Genomic DNA, 27,113 nt, shown 5'->3' on the forward strand with positions numbered 1-27,113 from the left:
GGGTCGCAGCCAGGGCTCGACGGTCCCTGTTACCTAGCCGGAGCAAAGTGCACGGCGGCTGGCAGAAGCCTAACCCAGCTAGAGGCGGAGCGAGCTTCCAATCCGGCCCCAGGCGGTCACGTGGGCGGTCACGTGACCACACCCGGAAGCGCGGCGCGGACTCCTGGCAGGCTGGTAGGTGTTTGGCTACGACTCGGTACGCACAGTCCGAGGGCCTCGGTAGGCGGCGGGGCCTCCTCCGGGACCCCGGCACGGCCCTCCCGGAAGTAGAGGGGTCCCTACCGCCAGCCTCACCCACCCGGCGTGGGAACGTGGCGGGTCACTTCACTTCTGGTAGTCAAAGTTTCTGCTGCCACGAAATGGGGCGGTTGCCACTCTGAGGTTCGGGGAATTGAGGGGTGAAACTGCTGCATAAACTGAAAGTGCCAGGCAAACAAGAAGGCTGCCAGTGGACAGGTCCTACTCCTGCGTCCTCCGGCCCTTCAGGGGCGGCGGTCATAAGGGCAGTTTACAGGGAGAATGGTGAAAATGAGTCGGGGGGCGGGCGGAGAGAAGGGGCAGAGAGGTTCCCCAAGTTGCCCCTGCTCCATCTAAAGCTTCACTGAGTCCTGTGTTCCCTCCTTAGAGCAGAGAGCAGGGAAGCCACAAAATAACACCAGTGAGGTTCTCTTTCCAACAGACCTTTTGAAATAAAAGTAGAACTTAATGTCAACTAAAGAGGATTTCCATGTTAATGGGAAGACGGCGTTAAGGTCAGTCATGCCAGTGACGTAGTAGTGAAGTCTCATGTTGCACAAGATGCTGAGCCCTTAACAGCCCTTTCTTGCCTTCTGTTTGCTTGCAATGTTTGGCTTCCTGATTAAGCTAAAGCTTTATATTGTTCCTGCTTTTTATCATCGAAATATGAGTGGTTCTGGAACTAGTTTAGTTCACCCTGTTTTTGAGGAGGGGAGCTGGGAAATAAGAATAGTGACACCCCCACCTCACCTCTCTGTGTAAGAAGAGCTTTCCAGGTGGCCCAGTGGTTAAGACCCTGCCTGCCAGTGCAGGAGACACAGGAGATGTGGGTTCAGTCCCTGGGTGGGAAAGATCCCTCGGAGAAGGAAATGGCAATCCATTCCAGTATTCCTTCATGGGAAATAGCATGGACAGAGGAGCCTGGTGGGCTACAGTCCATAGGGTTGCAAAGTGTAGGACGTGATTGAGCACACACTTCTGTAAGAAAGTAGTTTGCTAAGGATGTGACTGCCTGGTTGCTCCCTGACTCACTAGAACCCTGGAGGGAGATGGAGCCAGAGGTTGAGCCCAGAGAGGTGTAAGTGCCTTGGCAAAGCCAGAACTAGAACCAGGTCTCCCGTGCCTGTTGCGTTGGTTTACTGCCATTCACTGCATCATCCTGGGGTATCTCCTGTCTTCCAGGACTGCATCTCTGTCTCCCTGGGATGTGCTGTGCTATTGCCTAATATTAGTCACTCATAGCAGGCTGCCTGGGGGTGCTCAGGGTAGGCTTGCTGACCACACCATGGTTCAGAGTGACCCACAGGGAAGTGAGAGTGCTCAGGAGGAAACAGTAGGTGAGAATTACCGTTTGTGGCCACCGGCTACGTCCAAAGGACTGTGCCTGCTGGGTCCATGTTCTCCATTGTGGGAAGGCAGGGGTGAGCAGTATGTGGAGCACAGGGACGCCTGGCAGTGGGGAGTGTGTTCTGAGCAGGCTGCCCAAGAGCCAGAGAGAGGCCTTTGACCACTCAGCCCTCCACCATCTTGTCCACTCCCCGGAACGGGCAGCAGTTGAAATGAGAGCCTCTGCTTACTCTTAGCCCCCCTCCCCCTCCACCCCGTTTTAACCAGGTCGTGGAATGCTGTGCTGCTGTCCATGAGCTGGTCACCGAGGCTGTCTCCTGCAGCCCTTTCTGAGCCTTCGGCTGTCAGGAAGCTCTGCTGTGCTCCTTGCCACGGTAGGTGATCCTGCCTGAGATGCAGGCAGGCGGCACCCGCCCTGGGGCTCCTCGGACTATGGGAGGTGGACAGGGTGAGGCAGGCAGAGGACTGAGCTCTCTCAGGCTCTGCAGAGCTGTCAGCCCCGCCCCCTGCCTGCCCCAGCCTGCATCCTCATGTCACCTTTGCCTGTTCTGCTCTCCCTCCCTGACATCTAGGTGATCATCACAGCCCGTTGCTGTTGTTTAGTTGCTAAGTCATGTCCGACTCTTTTGCTACCTCATGGACTGTAGCTCACCAGGCTCCTCTGTCCACGGGATTTCCCAGGCAAGAATACTGGCGTGGGTTGCCTTTTCTATCTCTAGGGGATCTTCCTGACCCAGGGATTGAACCCACCTCTCCTCCATTGGCAGGTGGATTCTTTACCACTATTCCACCTGGGAAACCCCATCACTGCCTACCAAACCTCTAAGCTACACCTCCTGAATCAGCCCCTTCCTCCTCTCAGTTCAGTTCAGTTCAGTCACTCAGTCGTGTCCGACTCTTTGTGACCCCATGAATCGCAGCACGCCAGGCCTCCCTGTCCATCACCAACTCCCGGAGTTCACTCAGACTCATGTCCATCAAGTCGGTGATGCCATCCAGCCATCTCATCCTCTGTCGTCCCCTTCTCCTCCTTCCCCCAATCCCTCCCAGCTTCCTGCTTTGGCCTTCAGCAAAGAGTGGACCCACGTTAGCCCACACCAGGACTACTGGCCTCCATAACCTTGGCCCCACCCATCCACGACACATACCCTTACCAGCCTACAAGGACTCTCTGTTGTTCATAGACTTCATTCTACAGCCCACTGTTCTCCAGTGCACGCACTCCCTTCCCACCAGGCCAGCCCCTCAAGTCCTGAACCTTGCCAGGCTCACCTGGGAGTCCCAGGGCAGCCTCTTCCGGGCCCACCTGCCCTCATGCAGCAACCTTCCCTTTCACGCTCCATTGCTGTCGTGGTCTCTGCTTTGTGTGTAGCAATTCCATGGGAGTAGGCTACATTCTCTTTTTTTCACTGTGCTAGAAACACTATGAAGCTAGGTGCTCTGAGTTAAAGTTGATAATCCAACTGGAGATTAGGGAGGTACTCAGTAGGAACCTGGAGAAGGCATTGGCAACCCACTCCAATACTCTTGCCTGGAAAATCCCATGGGTGGAGGAGCCTGGTAGGCTGCAGTCCATGTGGTCACTAAGAGTCGGACACGACTGAGTGACTTCACTTTTCACTTTTCACTTTCATGCATCGGAGAAGCAAATGGCAACCCACTCCCGTGTTCTTGCCTGGAGAGTCCCAGGGACGGGGAGCCTGGTGGGCTGCCGTCTGTGGAGTTGCACAGAGTCGGACATGACTGAAGTGACTTAGCAGCAGCAGCAGCAAGTACCACCAAGCTGGTCACCTAGGGGATCCTGAAGAGTGTAACTGAGTCTGAGACCTCGAGATATAATAGTCCTTCTGAGGAAACTGAATGTCCACCCATGGAAGAGTTAAGAGTGGGGCTTCCTCATCACTGTCATGTCTTACCACACGTGTAATGTGCTCGTGTCCATGTGACATGCTGAGGTACAGGATAAGGTCTGAAGCCCCTGCCTGGGGCAAGCAGCTGGCCCGAGAGCTCCGGCTTCACCAGACGTGGTCAGGCTGCCCCAGGAGTTGAGAAGGTCAATGTCTTGCTGTACCTCAGGGGGCCAAGGCCCAGAGTAGGAAGCTGTGGATTAAAAATCTACCATGGTGAATAAGAAAACACATTTTACATAATCAAGCATAGTGTGTTGCAGAGAGGGAACATGTGTGGGTGATGGGGAACGAGGTCTGAAAGGGCAGAAGATACTGGTGGAGGTGGCTGAGGAAGCAGCAGCTAAGCAGGGGTGAGAAGAACTGTGGCCAAGGTCACGCAGCCTCTGTGTCCCCCAGGGCAGGAGGAACTTGTGACTGAAACTCCCGTAATGCTGAGCCCACTGCCTGTGGGCTTTGGAGCTGGTACTCTGGAGCTGTTTTTGACTTGAGTGGAAGTACTGGGCTGCCCAGAGCGAGGTGCACTAGCTGCCCAGTGTTCCAGACCAGGCCTTGACAGCCTGCCTCCCTCGTGCAGTCGACCCCATGTCCAGATCACCAGCTGGGTCCTTCTTTACGCTTGATCCCAGCGGGCTGGTAGTGTGTCTGATGCTGTGTTTAGAGAGCCGGGATAACACAGGAAAGAGCTCAGCCTTGGTTTTCAGTTCAGTTCAGTCACTCAGTCGTGTCCAACTCTTTGCCACCCCATGAACCTCAGCACGCCAGGCCTCCCTGTCCATCACTAACTCCGGGAGTCTACTCAAACTCATGTCCATTGAGTCAGTGGTGCCATCCAACCATCTCATCCTCTGTCGTCCCCTTCTCCTCCTGCCTTCAATCTTTCCCAGCACCAGGGTCTTTTCAAATGAGTCAGCTCTTCGCATCAGGTGGCCAAAGTATTGGAGTTTCAGCTTCAACATCAGTCCTTCCAATGAACACCCAGGACTGATCTCCTTTAGGATGGACCGGTTGGATCTCCTTGCAGTCCAAGGGATCTCAAGAGTCTTCTCCAAGACCACAGTTCAAAAGCATCAGTTCTTTGGTGCTCAGCTTTCTTTATAGTCCAGTTCTCACATCCATACATGACTACTGGAAAAACCATAGCCTTGACTAGACTGAGATTTGCTGACAAAGTAATGTCTCTGCTTTTTAATATGCTGTCTAGGTTGGTCATAACTTTGCTTCCAAGGAGTAAGCATCTTTTAATTTCATGGCTGCATTCACCATCTGCAGTGAATTTGGAGCCCCCAAAAATAAAGTCAGCCACTGTTTCCACTGTTTCCCCATCTATTTGCCATGAAGTGATGCGACCAGATGCCATGATCTTAGTTTCTGATTGAATGTTGAGCTTTAAGCCAAGTTTTTCACTCTCCACTTTCACTTTCATCAAGAGGCTCCTTAGTTCTTCACTTTCTGCCATAAGGGTGGTGTCATCTGCATATCTGAGGTTACTGGTATTTCTCCTGGCAATCTTGATTCCAGCTTGTGCTTCTTCCAGCCCAGCGTTTCTCATGACGTACTCTGCATATAAGTTAAACAAACAGGGTAACAATATACAGCCTTGACGTACTCCTTTTCCTATTTGGAGCCAGTCTGTTGTTCCATGTCCATTTCTAACCATTGCTTCCTGACCTGCATACAGGTTTCTCAAGAGGCAGGTCAGGTGGTCTGGTGTTCCCGTCTCTTTCAGAATTTCCCACAGTTTATTGTGATCCACACAGTCAAAGGCTTTGGCATAGTCAATAAAGCAGAAATAGATGTTTTTCTGGAACTCTCTTGCTTTTTCGATGATCCAGCGGATGTTGGCAATTTGATCTCTGGTTCCTCTGCCTTTTCTAAAACCAGCTTGAACATCTGGAAGTTCACAGTTCATGTATTGCTAAAGCCTGGCTTGGAGAATTTTGAGCATTACTTTCCTAGCGTGTGAGATGAGTGCAATTGTGCGGTAGTTTGAGCATTCTTTGGCATTGCCTTTCTTTGGGATTGGAATGAAAACTGAGCTTTTCCAGTCCTGTGGCCACTGCTGAGTTAAAAATAGGAGTAACTGAAGACTCCTGCTTTGCTGTGAGGGTGCTGCGAAGTAACACCAGGAAGGCCCTCGTGGTAGTGCCCGCCCACAGTAAAATCCAGTAGGCATTTGCTGGGATTATAATTTTTTTCATTCCTCAGGCTGAGTCTGTGGGTGTGGGGCTGGAGGTGACCTTGACCTCACTTCTCCTTGGCAGATGAAGTGCGTCTTGGTGGCCACAGAGAGTGCGGAGGTCCTCTTCTACTGGACAGATGGGGAGTTTGAAGAGAGTCTGCGCCTGAAGTTTGGACAGACAGAGAATGAGGGCGAGAAGGTGAGTGCAGGGCAGGAGGGTCGGACGGGGGGCTAGCGCAGCACTGTCAGGAGGCGGGGAGCCTGCCCACCCGCCCTGGCGGCCGGAACGGCGAACAAGGCCGCGTGTGTCTGCACCTCTCGCACCCACACGTCCTCAGAGGTTAGCCCTTGGTGCTCTGGAGGGCTGTGCCCCACCCTCACCCCATGAGATTTTAAGCACCTTGTCATGTGCTTATTTTTCCATCTTTATATCTTCACTAATGAAGTGTCTCTTCGGGTCCTTGGCCTATTTTTTATTGCATTGATTGTTTCTTATTATTCTTACCAAGTTTTGAAAGTTAGTGGATACGTGTTGTGCAGATATTTTCTTCCAGTCTGTGTCTTGTCTTCGTATCTACTGCACAATATCTTTCAAAACAGATATTTTTAATATGATAACTCCATGTTATCCACTTGTTGCTTTTATGGATCATACTTTTGGTGTCATATCTAAGAAGCCTTTGCCCAATCCAAGATCACAAAGAATTTTCCCCATATTTTCTCCTGGAAGTTTTCTAGTTTTAGGTTTTGTTTTTTTTTTTTTAGTTTTAGGTTTTATATTAGGTCTGACGATGCACTTTGAATTTTTGTATGTAGTGTATAGATTGAAGTTTATTTCTTTGCATATAGATATCTAGTTTAACACTTTAATGTGATGACTCGAAGATAGTTGTCCTTTTCACTTAGATAAGTTCTACTGTACATTCTAAAGGAATAATTCATTTTGAAATTTTTTTCCAGATTAATTTTGGATTGAACACTTTTTTACTGAGGATCCAGCAGAGAGTCCTTGCATTTCTGCGGCCACACAAGCTGGTTGCCTCTCAGTGTCCTTCCTGGTCCAGTGGGCCTGGTCATCAGCTCAACTAGTGCCGTGTCAGCAAGTTAACTGACCTCAGCATCGCTGATGCTCTTTAGGAGTAATACAGCGTATCAGAGATCATAGACATTTAAGTGATTTTATTTAAGCTAAAAACAGGTCTATCTGTTAGGCGCCTTTATTTTTTAGTAGTCAATATACATAATTTTTAAATTAAGAATTTCTAAGTATATTAGTTCCTTAACCATTGCATCAATATGGTCTAAAAATGGCGTCACCGACTCGATGGACGTGAGCTTGAGTGAACTCCGGGAGTTGGTGATGGACAGGGAGGCCTGGCGTGCTGCAGTTCATGGGGTCGCAAAGAGTCGGACACGACTGAGCGACTGAACTGAACTGAAAAATTTAAGAGGCAAACGATTTGATAGTGTTTCTCTGCCTCTTTATTAAAAACCTCAGAAAGGGACAAATTCTGATTTTTCAGTTCCTAAATGACTGGCATAAAGAAAAAAAGTCTTCAAAGTTTTATTTCTCTTGGATACAACACTTTTTCCCCTGGTCCTGTAAATAACATGACTTAATTGTAGGAAATTTGGGAAGTAACAGAGAAATAGTTTTTAAATGACCCATAATTCTTCTACCTCGAGCTATTAGCTCTTCAATATATTTTCTTTGGGTCTCTATCTTTTACAAATAGTTGAGCTCATACCACAGTTACAGTTTTAATTCCTGGGTTTTTTTCAGTTGCCATTATAGCAAAAGCATTATTCCATTTTGTTAAATATTGTCAAAAGCATAAATCTTAATGGAAACATTATATTCAGTGTATGAATAAATATAGCATCATTTATTTAGCCATTTCTCCAGTACTTGACATGTATATTGCTTCTAGTTTGCTATAGCTATTACTGTTGGGAACATTTGTGCTTGAATTTTATCCCACATCTCATTATTTTCTTAGGATAAATTCCTAAAAAAGAATCATTGATTCAAAAGCCATTCAAAGATATTGTACCACTTTATAACCACACCACATATCAATAATACAGGAGAATTCTCTTTACACCCTAGCTACACCAAAGATTATCATTCCCCCCACCACCCCACCAAAACAGAAGAATTCTTGTCACACCTGTACACCTAGTGAAAGCTACTGCTTTTAAAATGAGTTTCTGTACACCATCTAGGTTTTTAAGTCACATTTCTATTAATGTAATTGATTCATGACAGTTCCAGAAAATTATGGTACATGAATAATTCAACCAGCATTTGCCTATGTGAAGGGATATTTGTTCAACAAATACTAATCGAGAATCCACTATTTGCCAGCCTCTTGGGGCCAAAGCAGTGAATGTAGCAACATGACCCTGCACTCACAGAATTTAGAGGATAAAGATGAACCAGATGGCAAAAAAACACCGTGGGTTTTTTTTTAACCAGAGTGTGGGATGGGGCAGGCTGGGGTGGGGTGGGCCTAGGGATGGTCAGGAGAGGAGCCACCTGAGCTGGGACCTACTGAAGGTGACTGGCAGCCCCTACAATGGTGGACACAGGCCTGGGTTCCTGAATGTCAAGTCTGTGGGAGGAAATTACGCCCCATGTGCCGTAGTCCCCTCATATTTCAAGTGCCGCACAGTACCCCTGGTTGCTTGCCTGTTTTTCTTTTCAAGGCCAGGTCTTACTCAGCGCCTTGTATCCAAGTGAAAACTAGGACTCTGCTTCCTCCCTGTTTCGGTCAAGGCTCCTGAGATCAGCATGGGGAAAGTCAGCTGTGCCCTTGTACCTGTTCATTCTTGTGTCAAGAACTTGACTTATTACCATTCACCCTGACCTTATCCCATTTTCACTCACAGATCTTCAGCACATCCGTCCAGTTTCTTTTTGGTTTTGTCTGTTTGTTCTGTTCTTTATTTGGAAGGCAGGGAGAATGGATGAGGGAAGAGATTATAAAAGGAAAGGCATGCTTGCCACCAAACTAGGAAAGTACAGAAAGATATAAAAACTAGGGGGAGAAATCAATCCTGATCCTCCTGTTCAGAAGCAATCACTTTAATGATGTTGAATTTTTAAATGTTTTTCAATAATTAGTTTTTCCTGTGTACTTGAATGTACAGAGCGTTCACAACCTTCTTTTAAAAACATTACTCTGTATCGTAGGAATTCTCCACGTCACTGAAGTGCTCTGATGTCTTAAGTGCTTTGTATCTTCCCTTCGTTCAGATGTACTGCTGTATATTTAACTCTTCCCTGGTACTGGACATTGACATTCTCTCCAGTTTCTTCTGCTATAAATGATGCGGCGGGGAGCATTTTGCTCCTGTATTGCTGCCCCGTTTCTGATTGTTTTCCTTAGGATACTTTCCCTAAAGGAGACTTACTGTGACAGGGGGCCCGGACTTTGGTGCACATGTCAAACTTTCTTAGAGTCAGCTTCCTCTGTGGAGGCGTGGCCTAATTCCTTACCTTTCCTTCCAGAATTCAGGCCTGAACAATGCAATTAGGTGCCTGACCTTTCCCAGTCTTCCTGACCCAAGATTTGGGGTCTCCCTGTCAGGACAGTGACAGCCTCCTGGGTGTGCCTAGAACTGCGGAGCCCTTGACGCCAAGTTCTGGGTCTTGTCCATTCCTTCGGCCCCCGTGTCTGGCCCCCTGAGCAGTGTTGTTCTCTGGCCCCGCTTGCAGCCTCCCGCCCTGGAGGACCAGCTTAGCACCCTCCTGGCCCCGGTCATCATCTCCTCTATGACCATGCTGGAGAAGCTCTCGGACACATACACCTGCTTCTCGACGGAAAATGGCAACTACCTGTATGTCCTTCACCTGGTGAGTGTGCCTCCCTGGGGCCCACGTTCCTCTGCCCCTTGGTTCCTTGGACGGTCCACACGCCTCTTCTTCATCTTGAACCTCAGACTCCTTTAGAAGGCAGATGCTGCATCTTAGCAAAATCCCCTGGGATCTGACCGCCCCCCGCCCCCTCTCCCATCTCTGTCCCGGGGGCTGGCTGACATCAGCTGATTTCTGTGCCTGCAGTTTGGAGAATGCCTATTCATCGCCATCAACGGAGACCGCACAGAGGGCGAAGGGGACCTGCGGCAGAAGCTGTGCGTGCTCAAGTACCTGTTCGAGGTGCACTTTGGGCTGGTGACTGTGGATGGACAGCTCATCCGAAAGGAGTGAGTCCTGGGGTACTGTACTGAGCCCCTCTCGAGGCCTTGGTGAAGCTGCTGGTCCCACTCTGCCCCTGCTGCTTCCTGGCACCTCCCTGGGTCTCTCTCGCTGGCATTTGTCATGTATGTGTGAGCGAGAGGCTGAGAAGTGAGGTGAGTTGCTCAGGCACCCGCCTCCCGGTTCCACCCCCGTCCCACTCTGCTCCATGGCAAGAGCACAGCCAGATGCACCCCAACTGTGTGTGGGTCCCCCAGTTGTGGTGTGGCTCCCCCACGTGTGTTGTGTGGGTCCCCCAGGTATATTATGTGACTTCCCCCCCAGGTGTGCTGTGTGGCCCCCCAGGTGTGCTGTGTGGCCGCCCAGGTATATTGTGTGACTTGCCCCCCCGAGGTGTGCTGTGTGGCCCCCCAGGTGTACTGTGACTCCCCCAGGTGTGCTGTGTGGCCCCCCAAGTATACTGTGGCCCCCCCAGGTGTGCTGTGTGGCCCCCCAGGTGTACTGTGACTCCCCCAGGTGTGCTGTGTGGCCCCCCAGGTGTACTGTGACTCCCCCAGATGTGCTGTGTGGCTCCCCCAGGTGTGCTGTGTGACTCCCCCAGGTGTGCTGTGTGACTCCCCCCGGGTGTGCTGTGTGACTCCCCCCGGGTGCGCTGTGTGACTCCCCCCGGGTGCGCTGTGTGGCTCCCCCCGGGTGCGCTGTGTGACTCCCCCAGGTGTGCTGTGTGGCTCCCCCACGTGTGCTGTGTGACTCCCCCAGGTGTGCAGTGTGACTCCCCCAGGTGTACTGTGTGACTCCCCCAGGTGTGCTGTGTGGCTCCCCCAGGTGTGCTGTGTGGCTCCCCCAGATGTGCAATGTGACTCCCCCAGGTGTGCTGTGTGGCCCCCCCAGGTATATTGTGTGACTTGGCCCCCCCAGGTGTGCTGTGTGGCCCCCCAGGTGTACTTTGTGACTCCCCCAGGTGTGCTGTGTGACTCCCCCAGGTGTGCAGTGTGACTCCCCCAGGTGTGCAGTGTGAGCCCCCCAGGTGTGCAGTGTGAGCCCCCCAGGTGTGCTGTGTGGCCCCCCAGGTGTGCTGTGTGGCCCCCCAGGTGTGCTGTGTGACTCCCCCAGGTGTGCAGTGTGACTCCCCCAGGTGTGCTGTGTGACTCCTCCAGGTGTGCTGTGTGGCCCCCCAGGTGTGCAGTGTGACTCCCCCAGGTGTGCAGTGTGACTCCCCCAGGTGTGCTGTGTGGCCCCCCCAGGTATATTGTGTGACTTGGCCCCCCCAGGTGTGCTGTGTGGCCCCCCAGGTGTACTTTGTGACTCCCCCAGGTGTGCTGTGTGACTCCCCCAGGTGTGCAGTGTGACTCCCCCAGGTGTGCAGTGTGACTCCCCCAGGTGTGCTGTGTGACTCCCCCAGGTGTGCAGTGTGACTCCCCCAGGTGTGCTGTGTGAATCCCCCAGGTGTGCTGTGTGGCCCTCCCAGGTGTGCTGTGTGGCTCCCCCAGGTGTGGTATGGGGTTTCCCCCAGGTGTTTGTCACAGGAGCTTGCCCAGCTCTAACAGTGAGCTCAGACTGCTCCTTTGGTTGAAGCTGGGGATGCCACTTTTCTGTGGGTCTCCCTTGCTCTGCCCCAGGCTGCGGCCCCCGGACTTGGAGCAGCGTGTGGAGGTGTGGGAGCGCTTCCAGAGCCTGCTGTGGACCTACACCCGCCTGCGGGACCAAGAGCAGTGCTTTGCCGTAGAGGTGATGCTGGGTGCGGGAGTCCTCGGGCCACGGAAGTGTCAGGCCGCGGGGGCTGGGCAGCATTGAGACCATGCTTTGACGTCTGTCCCCCACCCCAGTGAGTGAGGGCACCAGCAGTCCCCAGGCTCATGCATTTCAGAGGGCTGCTGTTTCTGGCTTCGTGGTGCGTTAGGCACTCTGATGGGCCTCCCTATAATAACATGGCTAGACTTTGGGTAAAACAGATTTCTTAGTGCAGTTTTTGGGCTCTCAGTAAATTATGGAAATTTCTGAAGTTAGCTCCCTCGCCTCTGATCCCTTCCCCCAAATTATACTGAGCTGAAACTAGAGTAGAAAATAGTAAAAAGTAAGCAGCACTAAAGATTGCCTGAGTGCAAATGATGGTACCAACCTACAACCAGCAAACTACATCTCGGGCCAGCAGTGACAGGTGCGCTGAGCCTCGGCTCCTACTTAAGCGCAGATCTGAGGAGTAGGCTGGTCGTCAGTAGCACCCCCCTTGCTCCCTGTTGTAGACAGATTCTCTGTAGATCAGTGGTTCTCCTCTTTGTATGCATCAGAATCATCTAGAGGACTTATTAGGTTCCTGGGCTTCACTTTTCTCAGTCACTGTAGGCATTGAGGGTGGGAGGCTCTATAATTTGCATTTTGAACAAGTTCCCAGGTGACGCTGGTTATGCTGGTTTGGGAACTACAAGTTGAAAGTCACTGAGTTAGAGGACAAATGAAGAGCAAACAAGTATGAGCTCACCATTAATAGCCAGGTGCACAGGAGAGTGAGCCGTGAGTGAGTGTCAGGGGCATCCGCCCCCGGCAGATGTAGACCCCGCAGGAGCCTGTTACACCGGTACAGACTGAGCCCCTCAAGAGCACAGCCTGTGTTGGTCTGAGCCTCCCTGCTCCCAAGCGTCTGGCACGTGGTGTGTGCTCACTGTGGCCCAAGTGAATGTATCACTAGACTTTGGCTGGGACGGGAGGAATTGGGGTGACATGGCTTCCATCCCCCTGTCCGCGTGCCCAGGCTGTGGAGCGGCTGATCCACCCTCAGCTCTGTGAGCTGTGCATTGAGGCACTGGAGCGGCACGTCGTCCAGGCCATCAACTCCAGCCCCGGGCGGGCTGGCGAGGAGGCCCTGCACGCCTTCCTGCTCGTGCACTCCAAGTTGCTGGCTTTCTACTCCAGGTGAGCCCCAGGACCCCTCACATTCACCCTTTCTTGCGACCCCTTCCTGAAAAGCACCACCTCCTGGGCCAGGGAAACCTTCCAGACCCATCACTTCCAGGAAGTGTTGATTCTTCGATTCTCAGTTCTTCATCCCCCTCGGTTCGCTCCCCTCTCTGAATTACTCCTTCCTGGAATACTGTCTCAGAGTCTGAACTTAGGGTTTCCTGATACGCCGTTCCTGGTCCCTGGTGGTTTTCCGCTGGTCATGGGTTTTTTTTTTTTTTCAGCACAACCAAGTTTTATTTTTAAAAATGAATGAGTTCGTTAATTTTGTATATTCCATGTCTTTCTCAGAAGAGGATAAAGTCAGCTGGCACCTTTATAAACTATGGAGGGCAGGAACCCTCTCCAGACCCCCTTACTTGCCTGCTCCCATCCACTGTTACCTGCGGGCAGGGGCAGTGGAGACGTGCTGACTGGCTTCCTGTCCTCTCCACAGCCACAACGCCAGCTCCCTGCGCCCAGCCGACCTCCTGGCCCTCATCCTCCTGGTGCAGGATCTCTACCCCAGCGAGAGCACGGCAGAGGACAGTGACCCCCAGGTCTCTCTCGGGGCAGCTCTCTGGGCAGTGGGAGGCCACCAGAAAGGCAACTCAGATGGCCAGTCTGGAGAGCGCTGGGCAGGCAGCTGGGGAGACTGGTTTCTGAGTCTCAGTCCTGAATGTGTGGTTAGGCATGACTTTTCTACTTGCTTTCAGGTGTAAGGGGAATTCTAGAAGGCAGGTGGATTAGAGGGTTAAAAGTACAGGTTTCTGGAGTCACGTAGTCCCCGCTCCGCCACTTAGCTGTTTGCTGTGCAAGTACTCACCCCATGGGAGCCTCAATTCCCTCATCTGTGCAATGGGACAACCATGGCATCTACTTCTCAGGGTTACTTGGAGCCCAGCAGTGCCTGGGGCATAGTGAAACACTTAGAAAGTGCTGGCCAGCCTGGTTGCCACACCACCCTCCTCATCAGTGGCAGTGTGGCAAGTGATTGGGATGCCAGTTTGTTGGACTTTGTAGAATTTCTGTGGTTCTGGAGAAAGACTAGAACTGAAACATCCCTGGGAAGCAATGGCGCACACTCGGGGCTGTGCAGTGGAGTGGGCGCAGGGGCCGGCAAGCTCCCCCGAGGGCTGTGCCATGAAGCGCTGGCAGGAAGAGAAGCCAGTCAGCAGCTTTAACCAGCATCCGCGGGCCTGTCCTGTCACAGCCTTCCCCACGGAGGCTCCACCGCAGCCAGAGCATCCCCGTGCGGCAGGCCTGGAGCTCCTGTGCTGCAGACCCGACCAGGAATTCTGCGGGGACCGTATGTGCTTTGTACCACGGCGGGGGACCAGGAGGGAAGAGGAGGGGAAGGTCTGCCTCTCCTGGGAGAGCAGGGTCCAGGGCTGAGCCCCCGGGAGAACCTCCCTGAGCCCTCAGCCCAGGTGCCCCTTCTCCCTCCCAGGAGACAGACAGCTTCTCCCCGACTGAGGAGTACTTCACACCAGCTCCTTCCCCTGGGGAGCAGAGTTCAGGTGAGACCTAGAGTGGAGGAGGGACCCTGGATGGTGAGGGGGAGGAGCTGGGTGCCAACTGGTAGCCCTGGGAGTCTATCTTAGGGGTCAGTGGATCCCAATGCCCTGTAAAAGGCCAGGCACAGACACCCACATTCCTAGAGTCCAGGACGCTGTCTGCTGCAGCCCCTCTGTCTGTCTTGCCAGCTCCAGCTTGAATTCAAGGACTACTGAGGCCACTTCAGTGATCCATAAAACTTTTTATGAAAGTTGATTTCATTTAAAAGTTCAGCTCGCATGTGTGTACTCTCCTGCCTTCTGTTTCTTTTTTGTAGTTAATAAGTAATCAGCTAATTAAGTAAGTTTCTTTCCAGCACAGTGGTTTAAAATATCAATATTCAATCTGTATAGTTTATACTTTACTTCCAAAGTAAGTGGATAAACAAACAAAAAAAAAAACCAAAATGTTTGAAATATTATTAACAAAACAAAAAAGGAGCCTGGGACCTCTGAGACCACATGGCAGCTCATCTCTGCTTGTCCACTTCTCCAGGGCCAAGGTCGCAGCTCTCCTGGGTTCTGTAAGCTTGCCACGAGCCTAAGCACATCAGAAAGCGCTACTTTGGGGTGACGGCTGAAGTGGTTTTCTTCCCACTGCTTCCTCCCCTTGTTCCTCGTCCTGACCCCTTTCTCTCAGTGGTTAGTTTTTTCATGCCTCAAAGCTGTAAACAATTCCTGTTCCACAGCGCACAGAACTCAGCTTACAAACAGCTTGAGTTGCTTTCATCCATTTTAAGACAGGTGTTTGAAACATAGATACAGGCTTTCCCCAAGAAACGTGATTATGAATGGTGGTTATTTGAAGTGAAATATACAAGAGAACGCTGTTAGTACAAAGCTATAATATTTCAAATACGTACTTGGTTCAGTAGTTTTTGTGAGCTGTCCTAGGAAAAGAAGTCTAGTTCGGTTCCCAGCACACAGTAGGTGCTTCAGTAAAAGTTTGCTGATTGACTAAATGAATGGGGAACTATAGACGGTTTCTGCTGCCTCCGAGCAAAGAGTGAAAAGGCACTGTTATAGCCAGGGAGGGGCTCGAAGGGGTAGAGAAGACAGAAGCAAGGAGGGGATTGGGGGGGCTGAGTAGGGGTCTGAGGGACCTGCCCCCCCACTGCGAGATACAGGGAGAGGAACTCGTGCCTGGCAGCCAGCTTGGGCAGGGGGGAGCGGGCAGGGGTGCCTCTCTTCCCCAGCCCAGGCTGCCCTAGCTGTGGTACCACAGAGGGAGCTTGCCCTGCACTCGCCAGCTTGGGGTAGAATGAGAAGGGGAAGGCTCTCCAGTTCACACCAAGGTGCTGTGCCCAGCGAGGTGCTTTGAGCTGCCAGTGGGGAAGGGCCTCTTTTCCATCGTCCCCTGCTGGCAGGCTGTTGGGCCAGTGTTCACATTTTCCCACTGTTTCTGTCGTTCTGTTATTACCTACGGTCTGTCTGCAGGTAGCACCATCTGGCTGGATGGGGGCACCCCACCTACTGACTCTCCCCACATTCAGGTGAGTTTTTCCTGGGGGCCCAGGGCGCTTGGCCAGGGTACCAGCTGATTGGAGATGCTGCAGTGGGCCCTGGTGGCTCTGGGGGCTTCCCCTGGGGTGACGCTCCAGCCATGCCGGTCTTCCTGGTGCTGTCTCACGGCTGTCCGGCCAGTGCAGGGAATGGAGCTCAGCCCAGAGGTGGGGGCCAGGGTAGGGTGAGGCGTGGTGAGTGAGGGTGGCCTTCTCCCTCCCACCTCCCCCTCCCCCAGACACACAGCCTCCACTCCTGAGAAATCCCCACTCTCACTGTTCTTGGGAGTGAAAGTCTAACTTAATTTTTAATTTTTTTTTAATAAGAGAGTAAATATGTTCACTGTAGAAAAATTGGGGAAAACAATTAAAATATGGAAAAGGAATAAAAACCACTCAGTCCCAACCCCAGATGTTAGCTACTGTTAAACACATTTGGAGTGTTTCCTTCTAGGCTTTCCTATGACTTTATAAGTGTATTTATACACACACACAACATATATATTTTTTCTTTTACCTGATTTGAATCCTAATGCTCTGCATTATTTTTTGTTTTTGAGCATTTCCCATTGATGAGGCAGTCCTTGGCAATGTGGTTTTTAACGAGACTGTTCAGAATGCATTGCCTGCATTATGTTATTATTTATTTAGCAAATTCTTGGAGCAACCAGTGTGTTGCGTCCAGTCCTTTGCTGTCATCATAAGACTACCATGACTTCCTTACAAAGAAGCTTTTGTGGCATCCCTAATGATTCCCTTAATTTTCCACTTTTGCCCACTGAAGACTCTTACCCAGAGCCCTCATGAGGCTAGAGTTTTCTCATTTAGTCCAGGAAGCCCTCACTTGCACCCTTAGAATGACTTTTGGAGGTCCGGAAGGTGGTCAAATGATCAATTGTTAACAGGCTTTAAACCCTTTGTGTACATGAAGTTGGGGAGGAGCCTCCCCCCCAGCTCATGCCGCTCCATCTGCCTTTCCCACTTTCCTTTCTTCCTTTTCCCCTTTTTTACTACCCACCACCCCTGTGTGGCATCCAGTCCTGACGCTGTGCAGAAGGGCCCCGAGGATCCTGAGAGAGAGAGATAGACAGCACGACGGGAGCTGCCAGGGGAGCCTCAGCAGAGGGCCAGCATTTAGGAACTGGGACTTTGTGGGCTAGAAGAGTTTGTCCCTCGAGGTTCTGAGGGAGACAGCAAGTGAACAGCTGCAGGGGGACCCAGCCTGGGGAGGACCCCCAACGACTGCCCCTCCCCTCCCCTTGACAGCTCCTCTTCCTCCTCAGATGGCTGAAGACACCCTCCAGACGCTGATCGCTCACTCCCCAGGACCCTCTGGCCCCAGAAGGATTTTCCTGGATGCCAGCGTGAAAGACAGCTACTGCCCCCTGGTGCCCCACACCATGTACTGCCTGCCCCTGTGGCCAGGCATCAGCATGGTGCTCCTGACCAAGGTATCAGCGCCCCCGCCTGCCCTGGGGCCATCCCGGCCTGGACACCTGCCCCCTGGCCACCCCTGTCCACCCCGCCCTGCTCTTCTCCCCTCAGTGCCCCAGCACGGCCCTGGCCCTGGCCCTGTACCAGCTCCTGGATGGGTTTTCTCAATTGGAGAAGAAGCTGAAGGAGGGGCAAGAGGCTGGGAGTGCCTTGCGGTCCCACCCCATCATGGCGGACCTCCGCCAGAGGATGGACAAGTTTGTCAAGAATCGAGGTGGGCAAGAACTTCAGGTGAGACGCAGGCCCCGGACGCCCCACCTTGGGGAGGGGAGGCCTGTTCTCATCACACCTGAGGGGCCAAGGCTCAAGGGGAGGGGGCTGGCCTCTGCCCCACCCCACCAGAGGACTGTGCTCTGATCCCCCGCAACTCAGCAGTACACTGTATATTTCCTAAACGTTCTTGTGTAACTTCGGCAGAACACAGGTTCCAGCTCCCATGTTTCAGGTAAGGAAACCAGGGAGGGACTCAGATAGATGGTGATTTGGCCAAAGTTACTGGACGGGTGAGCAGTGGAGGTAGAGCCCAAGTCGAGGGCTCAGGAATGGCCAGTGGCCTGCCCACTATGCCCCTCACCACGTGGCTGGTCTCACAGGCTGCAGGACACAGGGAGGCCGTCCTACCCACGGGGGGCTTAGAGCCCAGATAGGGTCGTGAGGCCCAGACACAGGGACAGTACATGAACAGAGGAGGAGACAGGCGCAATCCAGGCAGGAGCCTAGGAGGGAACTCGCCAGATGAGAACCCTGGGCTGAGATCTGAGGCCGTTCAGGAAGCTGGCAGGGCTTGGGTCTGTTTGAGGAACTGAGATTCATTGTGGCTGAAGTTTGCACTGGTTTGAAAATAAGCAGGGGATTAGACGAGGCAGAGCAGGTGACTGAAGCCCAGTCAGTCCACAGCGCCCCATGTCTCCTGGTGCCCGGCAGCCCCAGTGAGGTGTCAGGAGGCAAAGACCCCTGAAGGGGATCAGCACCCCCGCCCTTGGCTGCATCCAGCCCGCCCTCGAGGCACTGACCTGCCTCTGGACAGCACTGGCTTACGTGTCTGCCAGTGAGGCCGAGAGCCTGCGGCTCAAACCCAGAAGCTGCTTTTTAAGTAAAAGCCTGCTGAGTGACTAGACCGTGGTGTACAGTGGGCTGCAGCGTGCTGGGGGCCCTGCCAGAGACCCAGCCTGGCTGTGGACAGCAGCTATGTGCTATGCATGGAGATGGGGAGCCTTCTAGAGCCTGATGTCAGAGCCCCCCTGGACCTCACTGTGAGAACATTGTCAGGAAGCCGCCTGTCACTTGTCTGCTTACAGAAAACCTGGCTGGAGTTCAAGACCAAGGCCTTCTCCAAAAGTGAGCCCGGCTCATCCTTGGAGTGAGTGGTGGGCCCTGAGGTCAAGGAGGGCATCGTTTGGACGAGACGGCAGGTTTCCTCCAAGCCCAGGAGGAGAAGATGCTCAGGGAGGCGCTTCTGAGGACAGAGGGGGTCCTGGGAGGGGGATCCAACCCCCACGATGCTGAGGGGAGGCTGGGGGCAGAGAAGACAGAGGTTGAGGAGCAGGGCCTGAGGACCGGACACCACTAGCAGAGACCCAGCTTCCACACAGACCCAGCGTGACCTTGGGCAAGTCACTGCGCCTTGTTTTTCCATAAAATAAACCAGGAGGTTGGAGGAGATTTGAGTTTCTCAGAGCCCCATGTCGGGGGAACGTGGAAGCTGACTCCCAGCTCAGTGAGGGCCAGGGTGTAGTTCATCAGCCGTGTCCATCAGTCCAGGAGGAGGGTGACCACAGGGATGGGGTGCCGTCCTAGCTGTGCCCTCCAGGATCCTTCCCTCTGTGACAGTTCATCTCTGGCCCCCAGGCTGCTCCAGGCGTGCAGGAAGGTGAAGCGGCAGCTATGCGCCATCTATCGGTTCAGCTTCCTAACCATGGCCCCGGGCCGCGGGGGCCCCCACCTGCCCCAACACCTGCAGGACCAAGTCCAGACACTCATGCAGTAAGTGGCAGTGTGACCCCTTGGCGGCCAGGGCAGGAGCCGGGCACGCCTCACCCTCCTGCTCCCCTGCTCCCTCGACAGAGAAAAGCTGGCGGACTGGAAGGACTTCCTGCTGGTGAAGAGCAGGAGGAACGTCACCATGGTGTCATATCCTGATGCCCGGCCCTGGGCTGGCCGTGAAGGCCCCTTGGGCTGCTGCCTCCTCTGCCCCTCACTTGAATGACAGCAGCTTTAGGGAAAGAGCACACACATAGTTGGCACCTCAGCTTCCTTTTGCTGAAGAAAGTGAGGAGACTTTAGTGTCCTGTTGGTGTCCTATCTGTAGGAATGCTCCGAGGCCGGAATTTCAGAAATCCCTGGTGTCCCAGGATTACTTCATAGAGATCATCTGTGTAGATGTCCAGCCAGCAAAGTGGCAGTGGGTCTCCAGGAGGGGCAAGGGCCTGGGGTCAGGTAGGTTTGAGGGGCCGTGTCCCCCTCCTTAGATGCTACAGTACAGAGGAATATGAAGGCTCAGAGAAGGCCTGCGGTAAGGGTGTTTATTGGTCCCTGTTTAAAAAGCCATCTCCAAGACGTATCCTTTTATTAGAGAACTAGTTTTATCAATTACTGATCTTCCCTGAAACTTTATATGAAGCAGTTTTTTCAGTATTAAAATTTCCTGAGACTTGAGTCCTCAGCGTGCAGGCGGAAGCGGTGACAGAGGGCCTTGCCAGCCACCTGCTGCTGCCTGTCCTCAAATGGAGCCTTCCAGCCCAAGATGAGGCATGGGTGGCGGCCAGTGAGGCTCACTCCTCAGCTCCGTAGCTCTGCTCCCACCCTGGCCTCACCACGTGTGTCATTTAAACTCATCCTGCATGAAGATGGTAAAACATAAACATGCTGTGTTCCTTGGGAGCAGAATTCCCGGCGTTAAATGTGCCAGAGCCAGAGATCCATTGTGCTTGCACCTTAGACCTTCTTGGGATTGGGAGTTCAAAGCGAAAGCGAGACCTGGGAAAGAGAGTGTCCTGGGAGGGTAGGGTGGCTGAAAAGGAAACCTATGGGGCAGGGGAGGGGGACGCTTGAAGGAAGCCTCGGTGGATGGAGGAGCTCCTTCCCTGGTTCTGGCTTCAAAAGCACCTTAACTCGGCCCCTCACCTTCCTGGAAGACTTCCCAGGCCTGGTGCATTTCATCTACGTGGACCGCACCACTGGTCAGATGGTGGCCCCTTCCCTCAGTAGCAGTGAGAGGACTTCATCGGAGCTGGGCCGGGGGCCCCTGGCCACCTTCGTCAAAACCAAGGTAACCTGGCCCAGCCCAGGCACGCTCCCCACGTGTCAGACGAGGCGTGCCTGGCCCTGCCTGGGAGGGCTAGTCCCCGCACTTGGGCCCCCGCCCGGGAAACTCCGAGCACCCCCATGGGAACTCTTCCTGCATTCTTCCCAGCCCAGGCACGCTCCCTGCGCATCAGACGAGGCGTGCCTGGGCCCTGCCTGAGAGGGCTAGTCCCCGCGCTTGGGCCCCCGGGAAACTCCGAGCACCCCCATGGGAACTCTTCCTGCATTCTTCCTACCTCCGCACCCAGCTTTGTAGGCTCCTAAGAGAACGGTCCTGTCTTTGTCACCCTAGGGCCCCGGCCAGCATGTGGGGCCACCTCCCCAGATGTGTTAAAGTTCCTGGAGCAACACTGGGTAGTGAGGCCAGGGAGGGAGTGGCCGGGGCCCAGGAAGGGTTTGTTGAGTTCACTAAGACAGAAAGGGGACACACAGGTTAATGGATTTGAGTATCAGAATGTAAAAGTAGGAGGTTTCTACAGAGGAAACAGTCTCCAGGGCTCCATTTATTTTCTTTGATTCATCTTCATGGCAAACTAGTATTTTTGGTGGGGAGGCCTCTGCCAGTTTATAAAAATCTGTATTTTATACATATATTATACATATTATGTTACTATATATTATACGTGTTACATATATTTTACATTATTATATATGTGTATTTTATATATCTAAGTAAAGTGTATCATAATGGTGCAAACAAGGTCGCCGACAGCCCACTGGAGACCCAGCTCTGCCCCTCACTAGCTGTGTGGCCTGGGGCGGTAGGGAGTCTTAAGTTTCAGTTACCTCTTCTATAAAGGAGAACGGGAACACCAGTAACATCGTGGAGTTACCCCGTAGGTTACAGATGCACACACACGGTGATGCACAGCAGTGGCCCCGGAGGTAGCTGGGCTTGGTCGAGCGTTTCCTGGGACCGTCCACACCAGCGTCCTCGTCTCCGTCCGGGGTAGTTGGGCTCGTCTTGGTGCCTTTCTCTCCGCCGTTTTCCTGTGCGGTTTGTTGTGGTTGAGGTCATCCTGCATATGCATGTGTTTCCCGCATTTTTACTTCACTGTGTATCTGGTGCATTTCCTCATGTCATTAATTCTTTATCAACATGATTCTCACCGGCTCCACGGCAGTCCATCATGGGAACGCAGCACCATGTACTTAGCCGTTTCCCCAGCGTTGAACACTGAGACTGTTCGCAGACTCTGTCATAAATAATGCTGGTGCACACACCTCTACGTATTTATCCTTGTCCTCATCTCAGATCATTTTCTCAATGTGGATTCCCAGAAATGGAATTATGAAGTCAAGTGGGAGGAATTGTTTTTAAGGTTACTGATATACATTGTCTAATTGCTTTCCTGAAAAACAGAGCAAGTCCATGTTATTTGTTTGCATTTAATTAGATGCTGTGTGTGATCAGGTTGGGAGGGGCTCATGTACACCTGTCACCAAGCGTCTTGGTTGGAGTGCAGAAGGCCTTTGCCAGCCCTGGGAGGTGGGGGGTGGGGGCAGAGGTGCCCCCTGCTGCCAGCTCCCTTCGGGCAGCTCACAGGCAGCAGCGGAAGTCCTTGAATCAGGGAGGAGAGCCTCGCAGAGAGGACCTGAGGCACGTTGACCCTCAGTCACTGTTCCCATCAGTGCCCTTGGTGAGCCCTCGTTCAGACTTCACCTCAGAGCAGAGGGTGTGCCAGGGCCAGGGCACTGTGCATTCAAACACTTTTCTAGCACCTTCTTGGCATAGAGCCGTGCCAGAGACCCTCAGCCCTGAGGGTCTGTGTGAGCCCTCAACATCAGGAGAGTTCCAGGGGGCTACCCTCTCATCTCCGCTTGTGTCCCGGGCTCTGTTCTGGCCTGAAAGATGAATTTGCTACTTTATAGCTCGTGTATATAGTACAGATTCATAAAGTGTTGATACATATATTTTGTCCTTGCAGTAATGAGAGGGATAGGTAGTCCATCCATCCATCCATCATCTGTTTACTACTAAGCTCCTGCTCTGAGCCAAAGCTGGGCCCAGGCACCAAAGAGGAAGAGGAACAGGAGAGGCCCCTGGCCCTCCAGGAGCTCCTCCTCTGAGTGCTTTTCTTCACTGGGATTTGAGAGCCCGAGCCCAGCCCCCGACGTGGGGTAAGGGCCACCCTCGGGCTGCAGAGACAAGCGCTGTCCCCTCTCCCCAGGTCTGGTCTCTCATCCGGCTGGCGCGCAGATACCTGCAGAAGGGCTACACCACGCTGCTGTTCCGCGAGGGGGACTTCTGCTGCTCCTACTTCCTGTGGTTCGAGAACGACATGGTGGGTGTGGCTGGCCCGGGCAGGGCAGTCCTGAAATTCTCCCTTTCTCCTGGATTCTGTTCAATCTGTCTCTCCAACTCTTCTTGACACCAGTGGGACTGACAGCGAAGCCCAGCTGGCTGGGACCCAGAGCTCAGGTCCGCCTTTGCGCTCAGGCTCTGTGACCCCTGCCCCCAGTTCTCTGAAAAACTCACACTGTTGTTCAAGAGGCATCCTGGTGACACATGAACAGACCTCCATGCCCCGCGCAAGCAAGGATGCTCAGCCCACACTTTGTGTGATACAAGGCCTCGCTTCCTGCTCCCATTGCTGAGACAGATCAATGGAGGCTGAGAGCAGTTAACCAACCTGCCCTGAGCAAAGCTGCTCACACCTTGCATGCCCTGTCTCTGCTCCTGGCAGCATGCCCTGCTTCCCCTCAGCCTGAGGTCGTGGCGAACCTTTCCATGGTGCAGTGTGGCTGTTGGGATCTTGCTGCTCTCACAGCCTCACACACCTGCACAGCCCATGTGTTGGTTGGGACAAGTGTCACTGATCCCATTTTGCAGGTGGAGGAACTGATGCCCTGAGATCAAACACCACGGCCAGGGCACCGAGGTTCTAAGTGATGACGTCAGAACCCAGGCTTGGCTTCCTGGCCTGCAGGCTCCCATCTTTGCCCTGTGCCCTCCTCAGAGGTGCCCAGGACGTGGAGCTGAGCGTCACCTCAGCCTCTAGGGAGAGACAGGCTCTCTGTGTGTGTGGTTGGCTCCATGGGGTAATGGGCGGGCCTCACCATCCCAGTGGGCACAGGACTGCAGGAACCCCATGACGATGCCTGGCACATGGTGGGAGCCCAGCCGAGCCTGAGTCGCTTCCCTGGCATGTCCTTCCCTGGGATTCCCAGTCCTTTCAGAGAGAGACTTGGCCTTTGGTCACACTTTGCTTTTACTGACACCTCCCCAATCACCATCCTTCACACTGAGCCAGGTCCACTGGTTGGTGGGAATGAGAGCTACCACCATGGTGCCCGGCATGACCCCAGGAACTTTATGTTCATCACATCTAATATTCTTGGGAGTTTATTCTTATCCCCAGTTCACAGGTGAGAAGACAGGGTAGAAAGAGGTCAGTGCATTTTGCCAGTGCTAAGCACTTGCTAAACAGGGCTGAGCTGGGCCTCGGACCCGCTGTGTCTGACTCAGGCCCATGGTCTTCCCGCCGTGCCCACCGCCTCCCCACTCAAGAAGCTCTCCTCCTCCCCCAGGGTCACAAACTCCAGATCATGGAGGTGCCTGTGCTGTCTGATGACTCAGCGCCCGTCGGCATGCTGGGAGGGGACTACTACAGGTGAGGCCGAGCCGGAGGGCCGCTGGGGACAGGGGGACAGGTGACAGGTGATACGCGCCCATCTCAGCAGAGGCAGCAGCCCTCCTTCAGGAGTGTTTCCTTGGCCCCCCGCCCCGAGCCCAGCCCCCCTTGTTAGAAGCTCCTCACGGCCGGGCAGTCAGAGGAAGAGAGAGGGGTGCTCTTGGGGTTCCTCTCCTCCTGTTGCACCCTGAGACAGCATTTGCAGCTGTCTCTGCTGGGCTCCTGGGACCTTCCCTAGCTGGCTCTGTGGCCCCATAGCTGGGGCCCTGCCATCCAGGGTTGGGATTCCAGAGGGTGGGCCCTGACGGCCTGGGGCTGAGCCTCAAAAATGGGGAGTCAGCAAGGAGCAAGGAAGTCCTTTCCAGCCTGGTGCTGGAGTCCAGTGAGGGGACCTCATGGCCATGTCTCCCTCGTGAATCCTGTCCTCCTTTCCCCTCTCTCCCCCAGGAAGCTCCTGCGGTATTACAGCAAGGGCCACCCGGCCGAGGCTGTCAGGTGCCACGAGCTGCTGGCCCTCCACCTGTCGGTTGTGCCCACGGACGTGCTGGTGCAGCAGGCCGGCGAGCTGGCCCAGCGCCTGGGCGAGGCCTCCCGTGTCCACCTGCTGTAGGACCAGGAGGGCTGCCCCGTGCATCCGCCTGTGCCCCTGGTTCTCCAGGCCTACCTGGCTCACAGACATCACCACGGCAAGAGCCTCCTCTTGTCCACAGTGGCCCTGGGGATGGTACTGTCTCCAGGGCAGCCCCAGGATTTCTTAAAGAAACTCATTTAGAGCCACCTCCATTGCGGGTAACAAGCAAACCCCCAAACCTTTCCTTCTGGAGAAAGAAGAAGGCCAGTCTCCTTAGCTAGAGCAGCTGTGGATGTGACCTTAGACCCAGGGCCACCCCACTTTGGGAACTGCCTCTCTGTTTACCCCAGGAGACCAACAGGAAGTGCCCAGCTCTTCTTGGAGTGGGGAGAGCACCTCAGGAAGCCGTCTCCTCCTCGCGTGAAAGGTGCTCCCCTGGCTGGGTTGAGCTCTGGCTCTGCCGTGTGCTCGCTGTGGCTCTGGACGCTGTGGCTCTCTCCCCCACCTCTGAGCCTGTCTCCCCACAGTCAGTGTGACTGCGCCCCCGTCGGGACAGTCGTGGGGCTGCAGGATGGCGGCAGGCACGAATAAATTCTGGTCACGGTTATTGTGGTTCCAGCCCCGGCCTTTCTCGGTGGCCTCTTTGTTCCCTTCTTGGTTCTCGGCTCCTGCCCCAGCCCTGCCCCAGAGGTTCGTGTCACTCAGTCCCACAGATCCCAGGCTGTGAGGTTTCTCAGAGCCTCCTGGGGAGGGGGCGGGGGTGGTCCTGGCGTGCCCTGGATTGAGAGCACTGCCCTGGGTACAGCCCCTGCTCTAAAGTCCCCCCGGCCCCCACCAGAAAACAGGCCCAAGGACAAGGGGCGGGCAGAGCCTGGGACCTGGGCGCGCCCGCTGCCAGGGCTGAGAGGCCACGGCTGGGACTGAGGGAAGCGAGCCAAAAGCGAGCATGACGCAGTAGAGCCGAGGGCTCACGTATGACGCCAGAGCTGAAATGGCGTGATTGCTGAAACTCAGGCAAGGACTGTTCTTTCCCTGTAAGTGAGCAGCGTGCGGGGTCGTGGGTACTGGAAAAACTGGAACCGCACCTTGGGCTAAAGGCCTCAGAAGGTGGCCGTGAGGGACAGTCAGGAGGCAACGGGGACTGCCTTCCTCCTCAATGTCCCAACTTCACCGATGGGGATTACCACATGATTGTGGACAATACAAGAGCAAAAGGGGAAGGACTAAAGCCTAGATCCCACCGCTGTTTAGGATCCTCCGTCTTGTCACCTGCTGTTTTCCCTTACCTTTTAACCGCTGTGTGATGTGGCATGTCCAGTTTAACCAGTCTTCTTAGTTTTTCAGTATTATAAATAACACTGAGGAGGAGGTCCTGACTTGTATTTTAGCAGAGATACACAGAGTGTAAATTTTCCATGGCGTGTGGAGGGGTGTCTGAGTTGAGAGTAGAAATGTCCCCAGAAGTCCCTCTTACCCAGAGGCAGTTTTCCACATTTTCTCCTAATTGTGAAGTGCACTTCTAATAGCGGGTTTCTGGAAGGCTGACAGATGTCAGAGGTGTACAGAGACTCCCAGCCCCTAGGGTGCTTTTATCCTGCATGGGGAATGGTCTAACCAGTGGGCAGGGAGCAGAGGGGCCCCTAGTTCAGGACAGGCCACAGGAGAGTGAGCACTTAGCTGAACCTTTTTACAGATGTGCTCTTTAAATCCTTGAGGATTCTTGGGAAATGAGAAAGGTAGCAAAACACGCAAGAGAAATGTTCAGACCTTCAAAAGAAAAAGGCAAACCCCAGAATCACAGAGAACTGAACTAGCCCCCCAAACCTTGCCAGCTTTGTGAAAGCCTGTGAAGCGGATGGCGCTAAAGCATTTGGGCAAGGACGCGGGGCTCTCTGGATGTCCCGGGGCAGATGGCCCCCCTCCCCCTGCAGTGTTGCCGAGGCCCTGGTCCTGCAGGCAGCGGATCCCTGAGCCTGCCGCAGGCATAGAGCATCTACCCTCTTACAAGCTGCAAGGACAGGAAGTTGGACCTGAGTCCCTCTCTTTACTTGGATTCCCACCCCCAGCTCATCCTGGACATTGAATTCCTTAATGAGAAGCAGGACAGCACAGAGGAGGGGACAGCCCTTTGGAACACACATGCACACACGCGCACACACACACACACACTTGTCTGAGCCTCAGTGCTCCCCGTCTGGGGCCCACGTGAGGGGTTGCATGACTGGTCGGCACAGCACCTGGCAC

At 53.7% G+C, this 27,113-nt stretch overlaps 1 protein-coding gene across 8 annotated transcripts; it reads left to right on the forward strand.

Annotated features, from left to right (window-relative positions):
• The first annotated feature begins 90 nt into the window (after positions 1-90).
• Positions 91-25,488, forward strand: HPS1 (HPS1, biogenesis of lysosomal organelles complex 3 subunit 1). Of its 8 annotated transcripts, none has more exons than XM_027528400.1 (20): positions 91-174; positions 1,852-1,958; positions 5,756-5,872; positions 9,395-9,532; positions 9,740-9,882; positions 11,494-11,602; positions 12,624-12,784; positions 13,266-13,368; positions 14,022-14,117; positions 14,259-14,328; positions 15,802-15,857; positions 17,150-17,317; positions 17,412-17,591; positions 18,659-18,720; positions 19,209-19,343; positions 19,425-19,490; positions 20,484-20,628; positions 22,835-22,948; positions 24,195-24,277; positions 24,746-25,476. In XM_027528400.1, the coding sequence occupies exons 3-20, from the start codon at positions 5,756-5,758 to the stop codon at positions 24,906-24,908; spliced, it is 2,109 nt and encodes a 702-aa protein (XP_027384201.1). In that variant the 5' UTR covers positions 91-174; positions 1,852-1,958; the 3' UTR covers positions 24,909-25,476. The 8 variants fall into 8 exon arrangements, with proteins under 8 accessions (XP_027384201.1, XP_027384205.1, XP_027384206.1 ...); XM_027528402.1 differs by lacking the exon at positions 91-174 and adding an exon at positions 188-333; XM_027528403.1 differs by lacking the exon at positions 91-174 and adding an exon at positions 363-381.
• Positions 25,489-27,113: the final 1,625 nt, after the last annotated feature.

Source organism: Bos indicus x Bos taurus, chromosome 26 (genome assembly GCF_003369695.1).
Source record: "Bos indicus x Bos taurus breed Angus x Brahman F1 hybrid chromosome 26, Bos_hybrid_MaternalHap_v2.0, whole genome shotgun sequence".
Taxonomy (NCBI): domain Eukaryota; kingdom Metazoa; phylum Chordata; class Mammalia; order Artiodactyla; family Bovidae; genus Bos; species Bos indicus x Bos taurus.

Coding starts and splice junctions, on each gene's coding strand:
- HPS1 (XM_027528400.1), top strand. CDS start 5,756: ATGAAGTGCGTCTTGGTGGCCACAGAGAGTGCGGAGGTCCTCTTCTAC. Junction 12,785..13,265: donor TTGCTGGCTTTCTACTCCAG/GTGAGCCCCAGG, acceptor TCCTCTCCACAG/CCACAACGCCAGCTCCCTGC. Junction 22,949..24,194: donor TGTGGTTCGAGAACGACATG/GTGGGTGTGGCT, acceptor CTCCTCCCCCAG/GGTCACAAACTCCAGATCAT.